The 16,661-nt window shown below is 34.1% G+C and overlaps 1 protein-coding gene across 4 annotated transcripts in view; it reads left to right on the top strand.

Annotated features, from left to right (window-relative positions):
* LOC143226032 (uncharacterized) overlaps positions 1 to 16,661 on the top strand; it is a 339,996-nt gene that overhangs the window by 194,287 nt on the left and 129,048 nt on the right. For all 4 annotated transcript variants that reach the window (XM_076456428.1, XM_076456429.1, XM_076456431.1 and 1 more), the window contains 4 exons: positions 838 to 973; positions 3,657 to 3,835; positions 5,666 to 5,920; positions 8,774 to 10,691. In XM_076456428.1, coding sequence (XP_076312543.1) covers positions 838 to 973; positions 3,657 to 3,835; positions 5,666 to 5,920; positions 8,774 to 10,691 — 2,488 coding nt within the window. The remainder of the gene's footprint in view (positions 1 to 837; positions 974 to 3,656; positions 3,836 to 5,665; positions 5,921 to 8,773; positions 10,692 to 16,661) is intronic.

Raw genomic sequence — 16,661 nt, 5'->3', positions numbered from 1 at the left:
TTCACCCGTATATTACTCAAATTCAAAGCTTCAAGTTATTAAAAAATCAAGTCTGAACTTTTGGCCGAAAGATATTTCTAACGCTGCGAAAGACTTAGTATAATAACTATTTCTGAAATTAAAATATAAAAGGATCATATATATATATATATATATATATATATATATGACAATAACTGTGAGCATTATACTAAATATTAAATATGACATCATTGTTTTGCAGAAAAAAAAACGGATCTTTACCCTTAAACATTATCTAATAGAAAATATGTTGGGGGGATATTTCATTCCTCAGAAACTTTTCTAAAATTGAAAACTCCTCCAGATATTTGTATCATCTGATCATATTTTTTGTGTTTTTTTTATTATTCACATACGTTAAGGGATTCAATAATCATAATACAAATGTTTAGGTAAATAATTAACAATGAAGTGTCCAATTATTATTATTATTGGTAATATACCTTTTTATCAATGTAAATATCACATTTAAGCTATATAGTTATCATCTTAGAATATAACTATATAACCTGTAAAGAAAGCTTTAATGGTTTTTTAAAGGAGTTTGTAAATATTTGCATAACTTCTGTAGATAAAAATGTAATGACCATAAAATAAAACTTTTGTTCTCACTTGGTTTTTAATTACATAATTTGAACTGGTAATAGAGAATGCCATATGAAACAGAGTGAGACGGAATAGTACTGGTCATTTTTCAACAAATATGTAATGCTTCAATTATATAAAATACAGTTCTGTGTGTTGTTATTAAGAGAATAACGAAGAGTTTTTCTGATACGGTCTAAACTGTATTTATTTATGCTTTTCTCATAATAGCGCTCGGAAGTCTTGTGCCTAAGGTGCCATCTGGTGACAGTTCAAGATCTGGGTCACCTCATGGATCATTCATACCTCAGCCAAGAAGTGGTGTAGCGACTCGAGATAGAAACAGTAGTGACAGAAATCACTCCAAGTGATGAACCATTTCGTTCATTTAAATGTTCTACATATTTGTTATATGTTTATATTTTATTACCATTCTGCCAATTGACTTTATGGTCATCTGAGTTTCCGACTAAGAATGATATTAGAGCTCGTTTTATATTTAACAAATCTGAAATTTCTCTTCCTTTTTGAACTGACCCTAAACTTTTAATATTACACTATTTTAACACTAAAAACAAGCAATCACTACATTAACTCCCATTATAATCACGATATATTAATAGATTTGTCAGAAAAAATTCTATTAAAGGTATATTGCAAACAGTCTTAAATGTTAAGCATTTATTTCGAAACTTTTGACAAACTTATGTGCGAGTTGATAATTAATTTCGTTTTTCAATGAAATTCACAAAAAATAATTGTAATAATTGTAAATAATTGTATAAATAAGTTTTGTTGGTTTTTTCAATTTACTGAATTATGCATGAGACATTTTCTATTACGAAAGTCATCAGTGGTTTGGTTTGTTTTGAATTTCGCGCAAAACTACCGAAGGGCTAGCTGCACTAGCCGTCCCTAATTTAGCAGTGTAAGACTATATGGAAGGCCGCTAGTCATCACCTCCCACCGCCAACTCTTGCTCTACTCTTTTACCAACGAATAATGAGATTGACCGTCACATTATAACGCCCCCACGGCTGAAAGGGTGAGCATGTTTGATGTGATGGATATTCGAATTCGCGACCCTCGAATTACGAGTCCAGTGTCTTAACCTCCCGGTCATACCAGGCCGCGTTATCAGTGTAAACATTTGATGCTATTTTATGTGCAAAATGCTTTCATTTTCAAGCAAAAAGAATTAGAAAGAGTGCAATAACAATTTTGGATAAATATGTTTCGTTCATAATAGTGCAGGCAGCAATGGAGAGTTGATTAGAGAATAATGAAAGAATTACAGCATTTTCTTTCACAAATTCAACTGACATTTTTTTATTGTTTGCAACTCTTACTAGAATATTTTTTCTCAATCATAAAACCAATTACAACTAATAGTACAAAGGGTGGGTATCTTTTATTCCATGGCCGTGTTGTTATGGTACTCGACTCATAATCTAAGGGTCGCGTGTTCAAACCCTGTTACATCAAACATGTTCGCCCTTTCTGCTGTTGGGGCATTACAATGAAACGATCAATCCCATTATTCATTAGTAAAAGAGTAGCCTAAGAGTTGGTGGTGGGGGGTGATGACTAGCTGCCTTCCCTCTAGTCTTACACTGCAAAGTTAGGGATGGCTAGAGCAGATAGCCCTCGTGTAGCTTTGCGCGAAATTCAAAATCAAACAAACAAACAAATTTTTATTTCTTATTTCTACTAACTCTTTTTTTTATTTGTACATATGTATAAGTAATTAAGATACAAATTTAAAATGTCACGAGCTCAGGCGTAATTGTCTTATTTCAATAAGTAGCGCTTCCGTACTATAAAAATCTTTGTTTGTTGAATTTCGCTTAAAGCTACATGAGAGCTACCTGCACTACCTGTTCCTAATTCAGAAGTACACGACTAGAGGTAAGGCAGCTAGTCACATCACCCACCGCTAACTCTCGGACTACTCTTTTACCAACGAATAGTGGGATTGGTCATCACTTTATAGTGCCACCAGGCTAAAAGAGCATGTTTGGTGTGATGGGGATTCGAATCCACGACCTTCAGTTTACGAGTCAAGTGTCCTAACCACCTGGCCATGCCTGGTCGTCGTATTATCAAGTTACTCCTCAGTCAACAACAATTCCCTAAAAAAATCTCTAGAAATACTCTAACAGTATTAAACATCAATGTATAGAAAGAATAAAGTATGGACTATTATTGAAGTAAACATATGATCTAATAACAATAACATCTTCTAAAATCCAAATTTTAAATTCTGCTGTTTCTGGATTCAACGACGTTTTGAAATTTTTAATATTTTCCATGAATTAGGTTTTTTCATTACTTTACCATCCCTCCAACAAAAGAAGCAAGTTTTAGAAAATAAAAAAGCATTGTTCAGGTAATTGTATCTTTCCAGTACACGCTAGTAAAAACATTTTATAACATGAGTTGTTAACACAGCACAGATAGCTCGTGATGTAGTTTTATACTTAAAAGCAAACTTGAAAACCACCACTCAAGTAGGATGTTAATAAGATTTTTCACATATATTTGGGGAGATTTAATCTTAGTTTAAAATTGTCAGTTTCTCCTATATAAAAGCATTTTCAAACCGGCAAGTTAATATATAATTGTAGGGTCACAGTTAAATACCTCTTTAACATTAAAATCTTCGTTCTTTATTTGCTGTCTCAGTGGTCTTTGCTAAATAAGCACGAGCTCATAACTGATATTTATATTGCTAACCTTATAATTCCACTCAGTACGTTCACATTATTATGAACATAATCAAACTTGTAAGAACTGGAGAGTAACCGTTTTATATTCTTATTTGTGTCTAATCACAAACAACATTAAAACTATTTGCCGCCTTTTTAGAGCTAGAGTTTATGTCATATTACGCTTCTGGATAGTTTTAACTCTTTATGGTTCCATGGCTATTACATGGAGTTCGAAAGATAGATAATAAAGATAATTTAATTCCTTAACTCTGTATTAGCTTAGAATTAAAAACTGTGATAAAAACGTCGTTGTTGTTTTGTTTTCAAATCGTCTTTCAGACCTTCATCAATTTCATCAATACCTCATCTTCCGGTCAAAACCAGTTCCGGGGGTGCTCTACGTATTCTACCAGACGTGGTACGTCTTCCTGGAAACAAAAACTCCTCCTATAATAATTCCATGCTAGATAAATTAAAATTATTCAACTCCAAAGAAAAACCTGGAGACAGAATTAAAGGTAAGTGATCTTATTCTCAACCACATATTAAGATTTCTTAGGGAAAGCGATAAACTCGTCTTCTCTGATACTTGTTTGTTTGTTTTTTAATTTCGCGCAAAGCTACACGAGGCTTATCTGCTCTAGCCGTCCCTAATTTAGCAGTGTAAGACTAGAGGGAAGGCAGCTAGCCATCACCACTCACTGCCAACTCTTGGGCTACTCAGTTATCAACGAATAGGGGATTGGCCGTCACATTATAACACACCCACGGCTGAAAGGGCGAGCATGTTTGGTGCAACAGGGATCTGAACCTACGACCCTCAGATTACGAGTCGAACGTCTTAACCCACCTGGCCATGTCGGGCCTTCTCTGATACATTCAAACAAATGACTTTAGAAGGTATGACTCTCATATAAATTATCTTTAAAAATTTGTCTTAACAACAGATAGATCATAATCATGTGTTCAATCACTTAATCAATACGAATTCTCACTACCCATCCCTATGATGCAACAGTATGTTTGCGGACTTATAATGCTAGAAACTGGGTTTCAATTCCCGTGGTGGGCAGAAGACATATATCGGTTTGTGTAACTTTGTGCTTATTAATAAACAATGGCGAATCCTCTGTTTCATTATTGTAAGAATAAAAAAAAACAATTATTTTTTATCTAAATTTCTTTCAGCTGTCATAAGCAGTGTGTAACCCCCCTACGATGATTCAGCGGTGAGTTTCTGGGCTCCTCATTAAAAAAAAAAAGCATTTGATGGCCGTGGTGGGTAGTGCACAAAAAGACAATTATGTAGCTTTGAGCTTAACAAGAAATAAACTGGAGGCCTTTGCTACTAAATTTTAAAATTATTTAAGTCCTGTTTGTTTTTTCATGTGTAATAACACTAAGGTAAGAAGAATTAACTATGGGTTACTAAGTACTACTAGTTTAGTTTGTTTCTAATCTATACTTGGAATAGGAAGTATCAAACTGTGTGAAAGAAAGTCGACAGTGACAACTCTCTTGGGGTTTTTCGGTTTGTATTGAATCCGCTCAAAAATACTCAAATACTACCTGTGCTAGTAGCCTTAATTTCATAGTAATAAATTAGAATGAAGGCAGCTAGTCAACACCACCCCTGCCAACGTTTGGGCTACTTTTTAACCAACGAAAAATAGGATTAACCGTCACTTTATAACGCCTCCACGGCTGCAATGGTGAACGTGTTTGGTGAAAGGAATTGGAACCCGTTACCCGCAGATTGTGAGTCGAGCACCTTAACCACCAATTCGTGCCAGACTATGGTAATTGGAAAACCTTAAAAACAAATAAAATTTTAAAAACTTATTATTTTACTTATATGAAAAGTACTGCTTAAAAGTACAAAAACAGATCAGGACTGTTGTCTGTTTAAAATGTCATACCTGTTCTAAAATATATTATTCCTTATTATAAACAATATTACTTGGAATAAAATAAATCTACGATTTGGTATATAATGCACACACACTAAGTATCTGAACCCCATTTTTAGTGTCGTATGACTTCGGACTTCTGCTGATTCACTGGGGGGTTTAAACTTATGTACGCTACATAAGTTGAAAATAATTAAAAGTATTTTTGAAGGTTTTTGGTAATTTTGGTATCATAAATCGAATGAAATTGTGAACAGTAAAACATGAAAAATAATAAACATTTTGAAATATTAGAGTAAATTGAACTGTACTTTTTGTTTCTTGAACAATTTTTATTTTATATAAATTTTTATAGTTATGAAAATTAGTATTCTGTACACGAAGTAAGTACAACAAAATAAAACAAATTTTTGATTTAGTGTTTACTTTTGTTCCTAGGTGGCGCATTCTCTAAGCGAACAAGCAGCAGTAGCGGCTTCAGCTCTGCAAGAAGCGAACGCAGTGATTCATCAACAAGCTTATGTAGCGAACCCAAGTCTGGCACAAATCCCGAAAGACGGGAGGCGACTAATAGCTCCAACTCTCCGGGAGTTAATAGCCCAAAGATTGCCGTGAAGAGCTTCGCTAAGAAAACATTTGGAAGAAGTTCGAATACCACAAGCAGAAATAATAATGTAAAACCAACAAACTGTAGTAAGTTCTGTGCTTTTAGTCTAGTTGATAAACATCATAATTATGTATTACTGGATTGACGTATCAAGTCATGTAAAAGACTTGGCTTAAGCACGTCAAAACATATCGTTCTGGAACACAAATTACTTTATTTTTCGGTCGTACTTTATCAACATTTATAATCGTTTTGGTTTCCATGGGAAATGAAATGTGCATTTAATATTGAATATTTTAAATTTTTATGCTTAAATCGAACATTCTAAACAGATTTTCTAGCAGAATCATCAGTGTATTGATATGGATCAAGCAGTCGTTTAAAACATCTTCAGCATATTATTATCATTTTGTTTGTTCCACAGTCGTACAGATATTGCTTTGAAATAAGCAAAAGTAATTTTAAAGCTAAGATTGGTGTACAATGCGACGTAGTTGTTTTTTGAAACAGTTCTGTTTATGCTTTTTATTTTGGAAATATAAAACAACACTAACACACAAGTATTGATTCACCAAGAGGAAATCAGTTTCATACATATTTTTATTTGAACAGCTTATGTAGAATTGTGAGTATTTTCATTACGTTTCAATTCACTGCTGAACTTATCTGTTTAACAGAGTTTAGCAAACGGTTTCTTTGCAGGTAGACAACGTATAAGAAAATATTTTTACTCGAGTTAGAAAGGTAGATGTCTCCAATAAAGTTACGGACTTACAATGCTAAAATCTGGGGATTAATTCCCTCTAATAGTCAGAGTACAGATCGCTTGTTGTGTAGTTTAGTGCTGAAACAAATACTAATATTCTTATGTGGTTATTAGACCTTTTCGTCTAACATTTCAACTAAGTTTAATTTAAAATATACAAATCTCAAACACAAATTTTATTCCTTATAATTATCATAATAAAAAATAAGCAATACTACTAAATTATGTATGCTTTCTTTTCAAAATATACTTTAACGCGGTTGTATCTCAACAAACACAAAAGTTTTATGAAGACTGGAGATATTCACAGATAAAATAAAACCAGTAAAAGGGTAGCGATTTTTCGTCGATTCAGTTCCTTTTCAACTCTTTAAACTACTGGATGGATCATTTTCTCAAAATTAGTCAGAAATCAGATGTCGTCTAATAAAAGTCGGTGTAGGAATTAACTTGTGTCTGAACACAAGAAAACTTGAATCTTTCAACACGGATCGGTCGATTTGACCGATTGAAGAATTGCTTTGTACTCGTTTAAAGTCATTATAATTTCGATATTACTAACTTTAAATACGAGGGAAAGACAAGCAACACATTGAAGTTCCTCTGTCACATTTTGTAATGAACATTAAAGATATTGCTAGTCACTCCCCAATGGATCAGGCATAACTTATGCGTTAACATTCTCAGATTATGCACACTGTTGCCTCAAAATCTCAGTATTAAATCACACATAACTAGTCAATAGAGCTGGCGTGTGTGCTGTTGACTGACACCCTTCCCTGTAGTATCTCAGCTCAAAATTAAACATGGATGTGAGCAAATAGCCATTGTGTGAGGTTACGTAAACTTCTAAACAAAGGAACAAATAAACAGAATGTCAAACCTAGTAGTGGTGCTTTTTATTCTAACAATGAGATGACAGCCGCAATGAATATTAATAGATAACTAGTATTGCCCCTAATTTAAAGACTCCACTGTGAAACATCTAATAATTTCTCTAAGAATATAAAAATATTATCATTGATGGGTGTTATAGGGGAATGAATGAATAAGTTCGTGGACTCATTACTTTATAAATAAAGTAAATGAATCTTATTCAAATCAGCGGTAAGTATACGGATTTACAACGCTGAAATCAGAGGTTTGATTCCCCTCGGTAGGCTGAGCAGATAGCCCAATGTGACTTTGCTATAAAAAACACAAACACACACTTATTTATATATGTTTATTTATATATAAGTATATTCTATATCGATTAATTGCATTTCTATATTTAAATATTATGAAGAAAAAGTGTTATATCTTATCCTAGGATTGGTTTCTCTTCCAAAATGTTCAGTTTTTCGTTCAAGCTAAAATTCATTCGGCTATTTATATTTATGGTTGTAGTATAGTAAGGGTACACAATATCAAGTTTTGATACTTAAATACCTCTTTGGAAATTTTTAATCGCTATTAAACGGTAAAAAATAGAAGCAAATATCCACAAGAAGTAGGTGTTTAAAATTTGCAAAGTAATAAGTATTATATAAAGCTTCGTATTCAGTAAGATAACTGATCCATATTGTGAATATGTGTAAATAATTTTCTTTAGTTTAGTCCTCTATTTTACCTAACTCGGTGCTTTGATTTAATTGTGAAATTGTTCCTCCTTGTCTAACCTGCATCAACAGTATATTATTTCGATACAAACATTCACATTCTTGATTTTATGTAATATTTTTCCTTGTTAAGTACATACTTCAATCTTAACAAAGTTCTTTCTATCACACTCATTTTCTCGACCACACGCCCAAACTGTGAGTTCATTGATACATATATTTTGTCTCGTTTCTTTGTAATTATACACAAAGATGCACAACGAGCTCCCTGTGCTGTGCCCACCCTGAGTATCGAAGCCTGGTTACTAGCAGACATACCCGTAGTGATGTTGGGGAGGCCGTGGTTTTTCATTAGTCCTACATCGACATTTTAATTATTAATGTCACATAAATGTTTTTGTGTTGCATTTGTTTCAGTTTCTAATGGGTTAAAATATGTAGTTAGACAACTAATGAACAACTGGTTCGGCGTATTTCGAAATTTGTTTCCACATTTGTCTTTTGAGTATATAGCAATATTTTTAGTAACTGATCTTTTGCCTTCAGAACAACTGATTATTTTTTTGCTACAGGTAAAGAGACTGAGTCCACCAAACCTGATTCCACAAAAATTTCATCGTCAAAACCCCCAGGCGAAGCAAGTCCACTTAAGGAAAAATTCGAAAAGAAAGACGTCAATGCTCAGAGAGAGAAGTCTGAACGATCCACGCACAAAGAAAGGTCCGATCGTAAGGAAACTGCTACAATAAAAATTAAGTCTGAGCTAGAAATACAAAACGATAGGTCACAACATAAAGAATTCACTAGACATAAAGACAAAAGTTCGTTGTTAGACTGTAAATGTTATGCCAAAGAAAATGACAAAACAGATAGCGGCGTAGCAAAGTCTTCCCACAGAGGTGAACCAGGTTCAGAAAAGAACCAATCTGGAAGAACACTGGTGGATAAGTTTGAAGGTAGTACGCAAAGAAACACGTATGGTCAGAAGAATTTATTGCAACTTCAGAAATCTAGCTTGCTAAAAGAGAACCAAGATTTTAATGGAAAAAAGTATGGAATCTGCAGCTTTGAAGCATCAATCTACAGTACAGAAACTACAGCTTCCAGTGACAAGTCAATAGCTACACCTGAATCTAAGTGTAAAGGAACTAAAACTTCAGATGTGATTCAACTTGACGAAGTTGAAGAAAATTCGATTTCTCAGTCTGAAAAGGACTTAAAGCTTCTCAATCCTGAGACTCGTACGAGTACCAACTGGAATAAGACGTCTAATATCGTTGAGAGTTGTTCAACTCCTGGTGACCTGATGTTGTGCCAAGTAGCAAATAGTAGCATTCCTAAGCCTACAGCTGCTGTGAAAGGAACATCCAAACTTCCCTTTGAGGATATTCAGGAGTGTGGAAGTGTCAGCGATTCGTCTTCAAACTGTCAAATTGAATGGAAACAGAACATGGAAAATCAAGACACTCCAGACGTAGCAGGTTCATCTAGTACTACAAGTAAACCTTTTTATGACGACAATGAAAGAGATGTACCTTTTAATCCTCCTCGACATATGGGGGAAATGGACACTCGCCAGGAGACAAACCGATCTTTTACAAAGTTGGATAGTTCTTGGCATGACCATTCTGTAGACGGTCTACAAAATGGCATTTCTATTGCCAAAGTTTCGCCTATAATGAGTTATGATGTCACAGTTTCTAGTAAAATCAAACACGGAAAACATTATGAAACTACTTTTGATAATGGTAACAAGGAAAATAAAAATATATTAGTATTAGGAAACAATACAGGAAACCAGGAATGTGAAGCCCACTCCTCTCAAGCTTCTACCTCTCCAGGAGCAGCGCAAATGAAGGCATTAGAAGACGTAATGAAGCCTGAAAACGTGAAGGATTTGTCTCATCAGCAAAAGAAAAGAACGCCACTTGCTGTTAGGAAATCCAGGAAGCACGATACGCATATTACAGCCCCCTTCTTTAGGGATATGACAATAATAGAAGAATCAGATGATGTCATGGTTAATATAAAGCCCATGCAACCCCTCACGCGTGTCTTACCTTATGGTTATATTCGTGGCCTAGGTTCTGTGTCTTCCACCCGTAACCTTACGAACAGGTTGCACATGCCTAACTTTCGGTTACCGTCAGATACCGGAAATGCTTCTTCTACTAAGTTTGGATTTTCACATCACATCCGAGCCACAGAAGACTCGTCAACAATTTATGGTGTCCCTGTTAAAAGGGGGCTGGGAAGCAGTCGTGCCTTACTGAATCTGAATAACATATCAGACGTGGATTCCATGGATATTGGGACAGGTTACATGAGTGAGGGTGAAGTTCTTCGACCAAGTGTTGTGTATAGACCAGAGGATTTCTCTAGTGGCTACATGAGTGATGGTGGCGGATTCCTCTACTCTCGACGAGTAGCCTCGAAGTCGAATGGAAAAGATGTGTCTTCTAAGCCAATTAATGTTCTTCAAGATGACAGGTAAGATAAACTTTTAGTATAAGTTATTGTACCTCTTAATTAACCCTTTCGTGAAGGGATCAGTATAATATACACGAGCTAAGTGTTTATACAATATTTTTCATGGAGTTTGTGTACATTCACAAAATTTAGTAGACTTTTAGTAAAGATTGCAAGTGTTTCGTATTTTACCAAATACTAGTCCACTAAATCCCAACCAAAACAGGTCACTTTGTAAAGACTAAAGATCATATTTATATTATTAGATACAGTAACCTGAGCGGGCGTGTGCCTCGTCAATGCAAATTCTGTAATGTTAGCCAGGTATGACTGAAGGTCAATAGAATAAAGATAATAAATAAATATATAATATTAAGTGTTATAATTTATACTCATTGTAAAACGAAAAACACGTAATTTATATTTATTTCCTAATTTTTTATGGTGGTGTGTGTTTTTCTTATAGCAAAGCCGCATCGGGCTATCTGCTGAGCCCACCGCGGGGAATCGAACCCCTGATTTTAGCGTTGTGAATCCATAGACATACCACTGTACTAGCGGGGGCCTTTTATGGTGGTAACGAGGTCGGTAAAATTGACAGACCTCGTATAGTTACGGAAAGTAAATAAAAACAAAATATAAAGTTTTACTCAAACAAACGTTTTAAATGTATTTAGAAGGCTTTACAAATTACACAAATAATATTTGAGATTTCTGGGACGAGAACTAATTGTTAACATGAAAATCACTTCGCACTTGAACTAGTAACGTATCAGACTCAATACTTTCACAAACAAACCTTTAGTAAAAATATTTCATTAGAAAATGTGATTCTTTTGTGTACAAAAAATTGCAATCTTTATTGACAGTCTACTAGGCTATATGGAAATGCACATGATGCATATAAACCTATAGTATAAATACTTAACTCAAGTATATTTTACCGAGCCCGTCCCCAAAGGGTTATCAATTAATTAAAAGACATTTATACTTACTCGGGCATCATAATTGAGGACGTGTCGAGTGAGTTTAGCCATTCGTGATGACGAAAAATCCACTTGAAGTAAAAATATATTCTCAAGACGGTTGGTATGGGTATTAACACTTTAATTAAAATAAAGTACAGAACAAGGTTTCTACCAACTTAGGTCATCTTCAGGTTGACAGAGAGAAAGTTTGCGTAAGTAACTGTACAGCCTAAGACAAAATTACAAAACCTTATAACCCTAGAACTTTCTATAGTTGAATCGCTCTTCACCAGTGACAATCTAGGAATGTATTTCTTGTCATATTAAATTTTAACTGTTCTTTAAGAAATACGTATGATAAACGCATATATCAGAAATGATGTTTTGAAATGCTAATTTATAAAGGTTAGTCTGTGAAAAAAAACTCTAACATTGGATTTTGTCTAATATGTTTCATGCTGTTACATTATATATATATATATATATATATGTATGCCAAAATATAAGCCGATGGCTTATATTATATACACATGCTAGCTGATGGAGTAGCTTTGTTCTCTAGCTAGTGCTACCAGTTTATTCAAAGGGTTGTTGCTACGAATGTAAAAACTACTTCGATAATCATATCAGACTACCACTCTCTATTCTAGTTGTTCGTTTAAGATAGCAACTAAATTATAATTTATATAATTAGACTGTCACTCTTACCAACTAGTATGAAAATAATTTATACAACTATCTCTGTCATTGTACAGATTTAACTTAACCATAATCTGGCTTATGCTGTACTTCACACAACGATTTATAGGTCCACTCGCATTTAACCTTTGTATCTTTAATAGCTTGCTTAGGTGTTGCCAGTGTTCATACAATTGCCTACATCCTCTCATTGGTTCATTTGGTAACAGTGTTCGGCTGGTTATACAGTTCATTGACACCACGTAATGGGTTGGAAGGTAGAAGTGATAGGTAATACTATAATTTAGTTTTAAATTTCACGCAAAGCTCCACAAGGGTTATCTGCGCTAGTCGTCCCTGATTTAACAGTGAAAGACTAAAGGAAAGGTCAACACCACCCACCGCCAGCTCTTGGGCTACTCTTTTACAATTAAGCGTCATATTTCAACCCACGAGGGTTTGTTTGTTTAGAATTAAGCATAAAGCTTTACAATGGGCATCGAAACCCGATTTTTAAGAATGTGAGTCTGCAGATATTCCGTTTGCCACTGGGGAGCCACCAGGGTTGAAAAAGTGAACATGTTTGGTGTGACGAGATTCAAACCCGCCACTCTCAGATTGCGAGTCAAGCGCCCTAACCACTTGGCTATGCCTATTAATTTAAATAATTATTTCCAGGGTATTTTCAACGACAAAAACTATTTATATATTTTGTTTACTATCTCTTGATCTCGTACTATCCACAAAAATGAAATGTGTACAATCAGAAACGTCCAATAAAATGTTTTTTATTGTTATGGTCTTTACTCTTTTGATCTCATCGCGTTTATGAAGAAGTGAATGAAACTTAACTATTATTTCTGCCACATAACGTAATCCCGTACGACTGCTATCGTATCTAGAAGTATTACAAATAAATATAATGTTATATTATGCCTAAGCTGGTGAATCGTTAATATCTTAAAAGATAATAAATGTGGCTTTAGATAATCTTATTGATACCAAAGCTACATTACTTCAACTACTTACTTCATAGAGCATAACACATAAGGTTAAATTAACCCAAATACCATTATTATAAAACTTGTACTGAAATTAATACTGCAGCTATATCCTTCTAGAAATTAGTAATCAAGGTTAGACAAATCTAAATACCGTTATCACCAATCACAAACGTAACGTAACACTGCAACTTTCTAGAAAACCTCTGTCATGGTTTATCGGGACTAACCCAGCTACCATTGTTACCAAGGTATAAGCTATTCTTGCTGTTCAAAAACTGTTAAGATATACGTTAACACAAAACCTTCAGAGAACACACGGTGTCTGCCAACGTTTAAACTAACATGTATATGAGTCGCATCTATTACTTTATAGAATAAAACTTCCAAACTTTAGACCAACTTAACGCGACTTCACGCCTTATAAAACACAACTAGGCTAAGAAACACATTACAGTTTCGTACTTTAAGGAATATTGCTGTCAAAGCTTTGACCCATAGAACATAAATACAATTTCATACTTTGTGAAATACAGATATAAACTCTTAGATCAATGTTTCTCAACATTTTCCAACATCATTTACCCCTAATTGTTCACAACAGCGCATTCACTCCAGTTCGAAAAAAAGACAAACTTACTCAATTAAAAGGTAAAATTATTTATTATAACTTAAACATACGTCAAACTACAATAAGAATCAATACAACATAAATAAACAATAATGTATTTATCAAACTACAATAATACTTAATAATAGTTAGTTATCACCATTAGATTCCATCCAGGAACATAGGGCCGCAATTGCTTGCGGATTCTTCAACAAGTATTTAAGTGAGTAGGTTGTTAGCCCACTTCACCGAGCCGTCCCTAATTTAGCAGTGTAAGACTAGAGGGAAGGCAGCTAGTCATCACCACCCACCGCCAACTCTTGGGCTACTCTTTTACCAACGAATAGTGGAATTGACCGTACCATTATAACGCCCCCACGGCTGGGAGGGCGAGCATGTTTGGCGCGAACCCGCGACCCTCGGATTACGAGTCGCACGCCTTACGCGCTTGGCCATGCCAAGCCAATACTTAATAATAACTAATGACTTTTTTTTAATTTTTTGTATAAATGATAATACCCATTCACCCTGGTTGTTATTAACTAATCTAACATAAATACATTTGTAATTGATTCGGTCATTAAGAAGCGCTTTGAAGTTGCTTTTGTCAATAAGAAACACTTCATCGCATCTGCTTGTCATCCACTGATTTGGATTACTGTTAACGCTAAGTAAAAACTGTAAAACAAATTATGATTTAAAAACTTTCAGAAAAGATGGAAGGCAGCGATAATGAAAGGCAACAAGTGCAGATTTATGTGATTTTTCGTCATTTTCGAGCATCGAGGAAGATAATTAACAAAACTTTGTGTGTTTTAAACAACAACCAAAATCTGCAAGTAATTCATTTCAAAGTAGGAACAATCAGATAACACTGCTCTTGAGCAAAGAACCACATCTACTTCAAAACACAAAGAGTGACACTTGTTCCTTTTACCAGCTTTTAAACCTCTCTTTAATTATTTTCAATCCAGTGATTCAATCGAGTTCCATCGAGTGCAACTACAGAGTGCATTTTCTCAACCAGGAAAATATTTTGAAGCCAAAAAAAAAGAGCTGGATTGATGGATAAAAATTTTCGATAACCCGATGATACTGTAATTAAAACAGTAAAACAATAATAAAACTGAATAATTAATAAGGGTTTATTAAAGGTTTATTATTTCTTATTAGCTGATTTGCTGTTATTGTTCCTATAATATTATTTTTTCATGTTGTGTTCCTTAAATACTATAACTGAATGTATGGAAGTTTGTATTGTTGTCATCTGCTTTCGATTCAACAATCACAGATGTGAATATGCTGTTCTGAAAAGTCTGTATTATGTTATTGTGGCTGAAAAAATGTTACCATTTACAAATAAATTTTCTTTCTTACTTTATCAATTGACAATAAATTACAATGAAAAATGTCAGTTTCAAAGGTAGCAGTAACGATAATGCTACTATATTTGTAACTACGTAACAAAAACAGGAGCGCTGTTGTATTTTTTTGCTGTAACCATAGAATTGCTTCATTGAAGAGGTAGCAAACACACCGTTATATGGCGAGTTTTAATCTCACTTTAAGAGGATAATGGAAATGGAATATATTATGATAAACATATTATACAACCTTTTAAAATTGAATTCTTGAAAGTAGTATTCAAGCTCTCACAATATTTAAAAGAATTATACCAAAAAATATATTTTTTTTAAAAGGCGAGGTTAAAGTATATTTTTAGATATGTTATCATGGAATTAGCCCATCTTAACAAAGAAATGTTCTCCATCTCCACAAATAAACTACTAAATTACATTTAAAACTTGTTCATCAGAACATAGTTGACTGCACCACACCGCACCTATTTTGTCTGTTCTGTGTATGTGTGTGTATGACGCCTTTTATATTTGGTCTGGTTGCATAGTTTATTATATATATAATTTCGTTTCTAGAATTGAAGAAAGTGCATCCATATGCTCTTCAGTTACAGATGTGATTTCATTTTACTACAGGATGGTATTCCTTTTTATTAATGTGCTTGGCTTTAATAATGCAAGTGTAATATGCTTTCATGTTGTATTCAAATGTTATTTCAGCATGGATTCGCAAATTTATTTGAATTTGAGTTATTGGTACATGTTAATAGAGTGTAACAATATCATTGTTTATAAATTAAATTTAGCTACAGACACACACACGCATATATATATATACCCTATGCTGCCAAATGTTGGTTTGGTCTGCCACCAATTTTTATATATAATTTACGCCTTTATCTTCAGTCTATTAGAACTGAAAGTAATCTAAAATAGAACTAAACAATATAGACTACTTCTAAAATAAGTGTAAAATGTGAGAAATGAGAGACAAATTTTCACTCGATTCATCTTGATAGTCTAGCTTATGTTGTCATTAGCTGAGCGAAATAACTGGAACACAGATCATGACCAGGTGGTTAAGGCGCTCGACTCGTAATCTGAGGGTGGCGGTTCAAATCCTCGTCACATCAAATATGATCACCCATTTAACCGTGGGGGCGTTATAAAGTTTTGGTTGGTTTCACTATTCATTGGTAAAAAAGTAACTCAAGAGTTGGCGATGGGTGGTGATAACTAGCTGCTAGCCCTCTAGTCTTGCACTGCTAAATTAGGGACGGCTAGCGCAACAGCTCAAAAATAATTTATCACTACATTCTTAATTAAGAGCAAGCAACCAGATAATACACCGTTATCTGGTTCTATCTGTTATGTAG

Source organism: Tachypleus tridentatus, chromosome 9, assembly GCF_004210375.1.
Source record: "Tachypleus tridentatus isolate NWPU-2018 chromosome 9, ASM421037v1, whole genome shotgun sequence".
NCBI lineage: Eukaryota > Metazoa > Arthropoda > Merostomata > Xiphosura > Limulidae > Tachypleus > Tachypleus tridentatus.
This window is presented reverse-complemented; position numbering and strand designations above follow the sequence as displayed.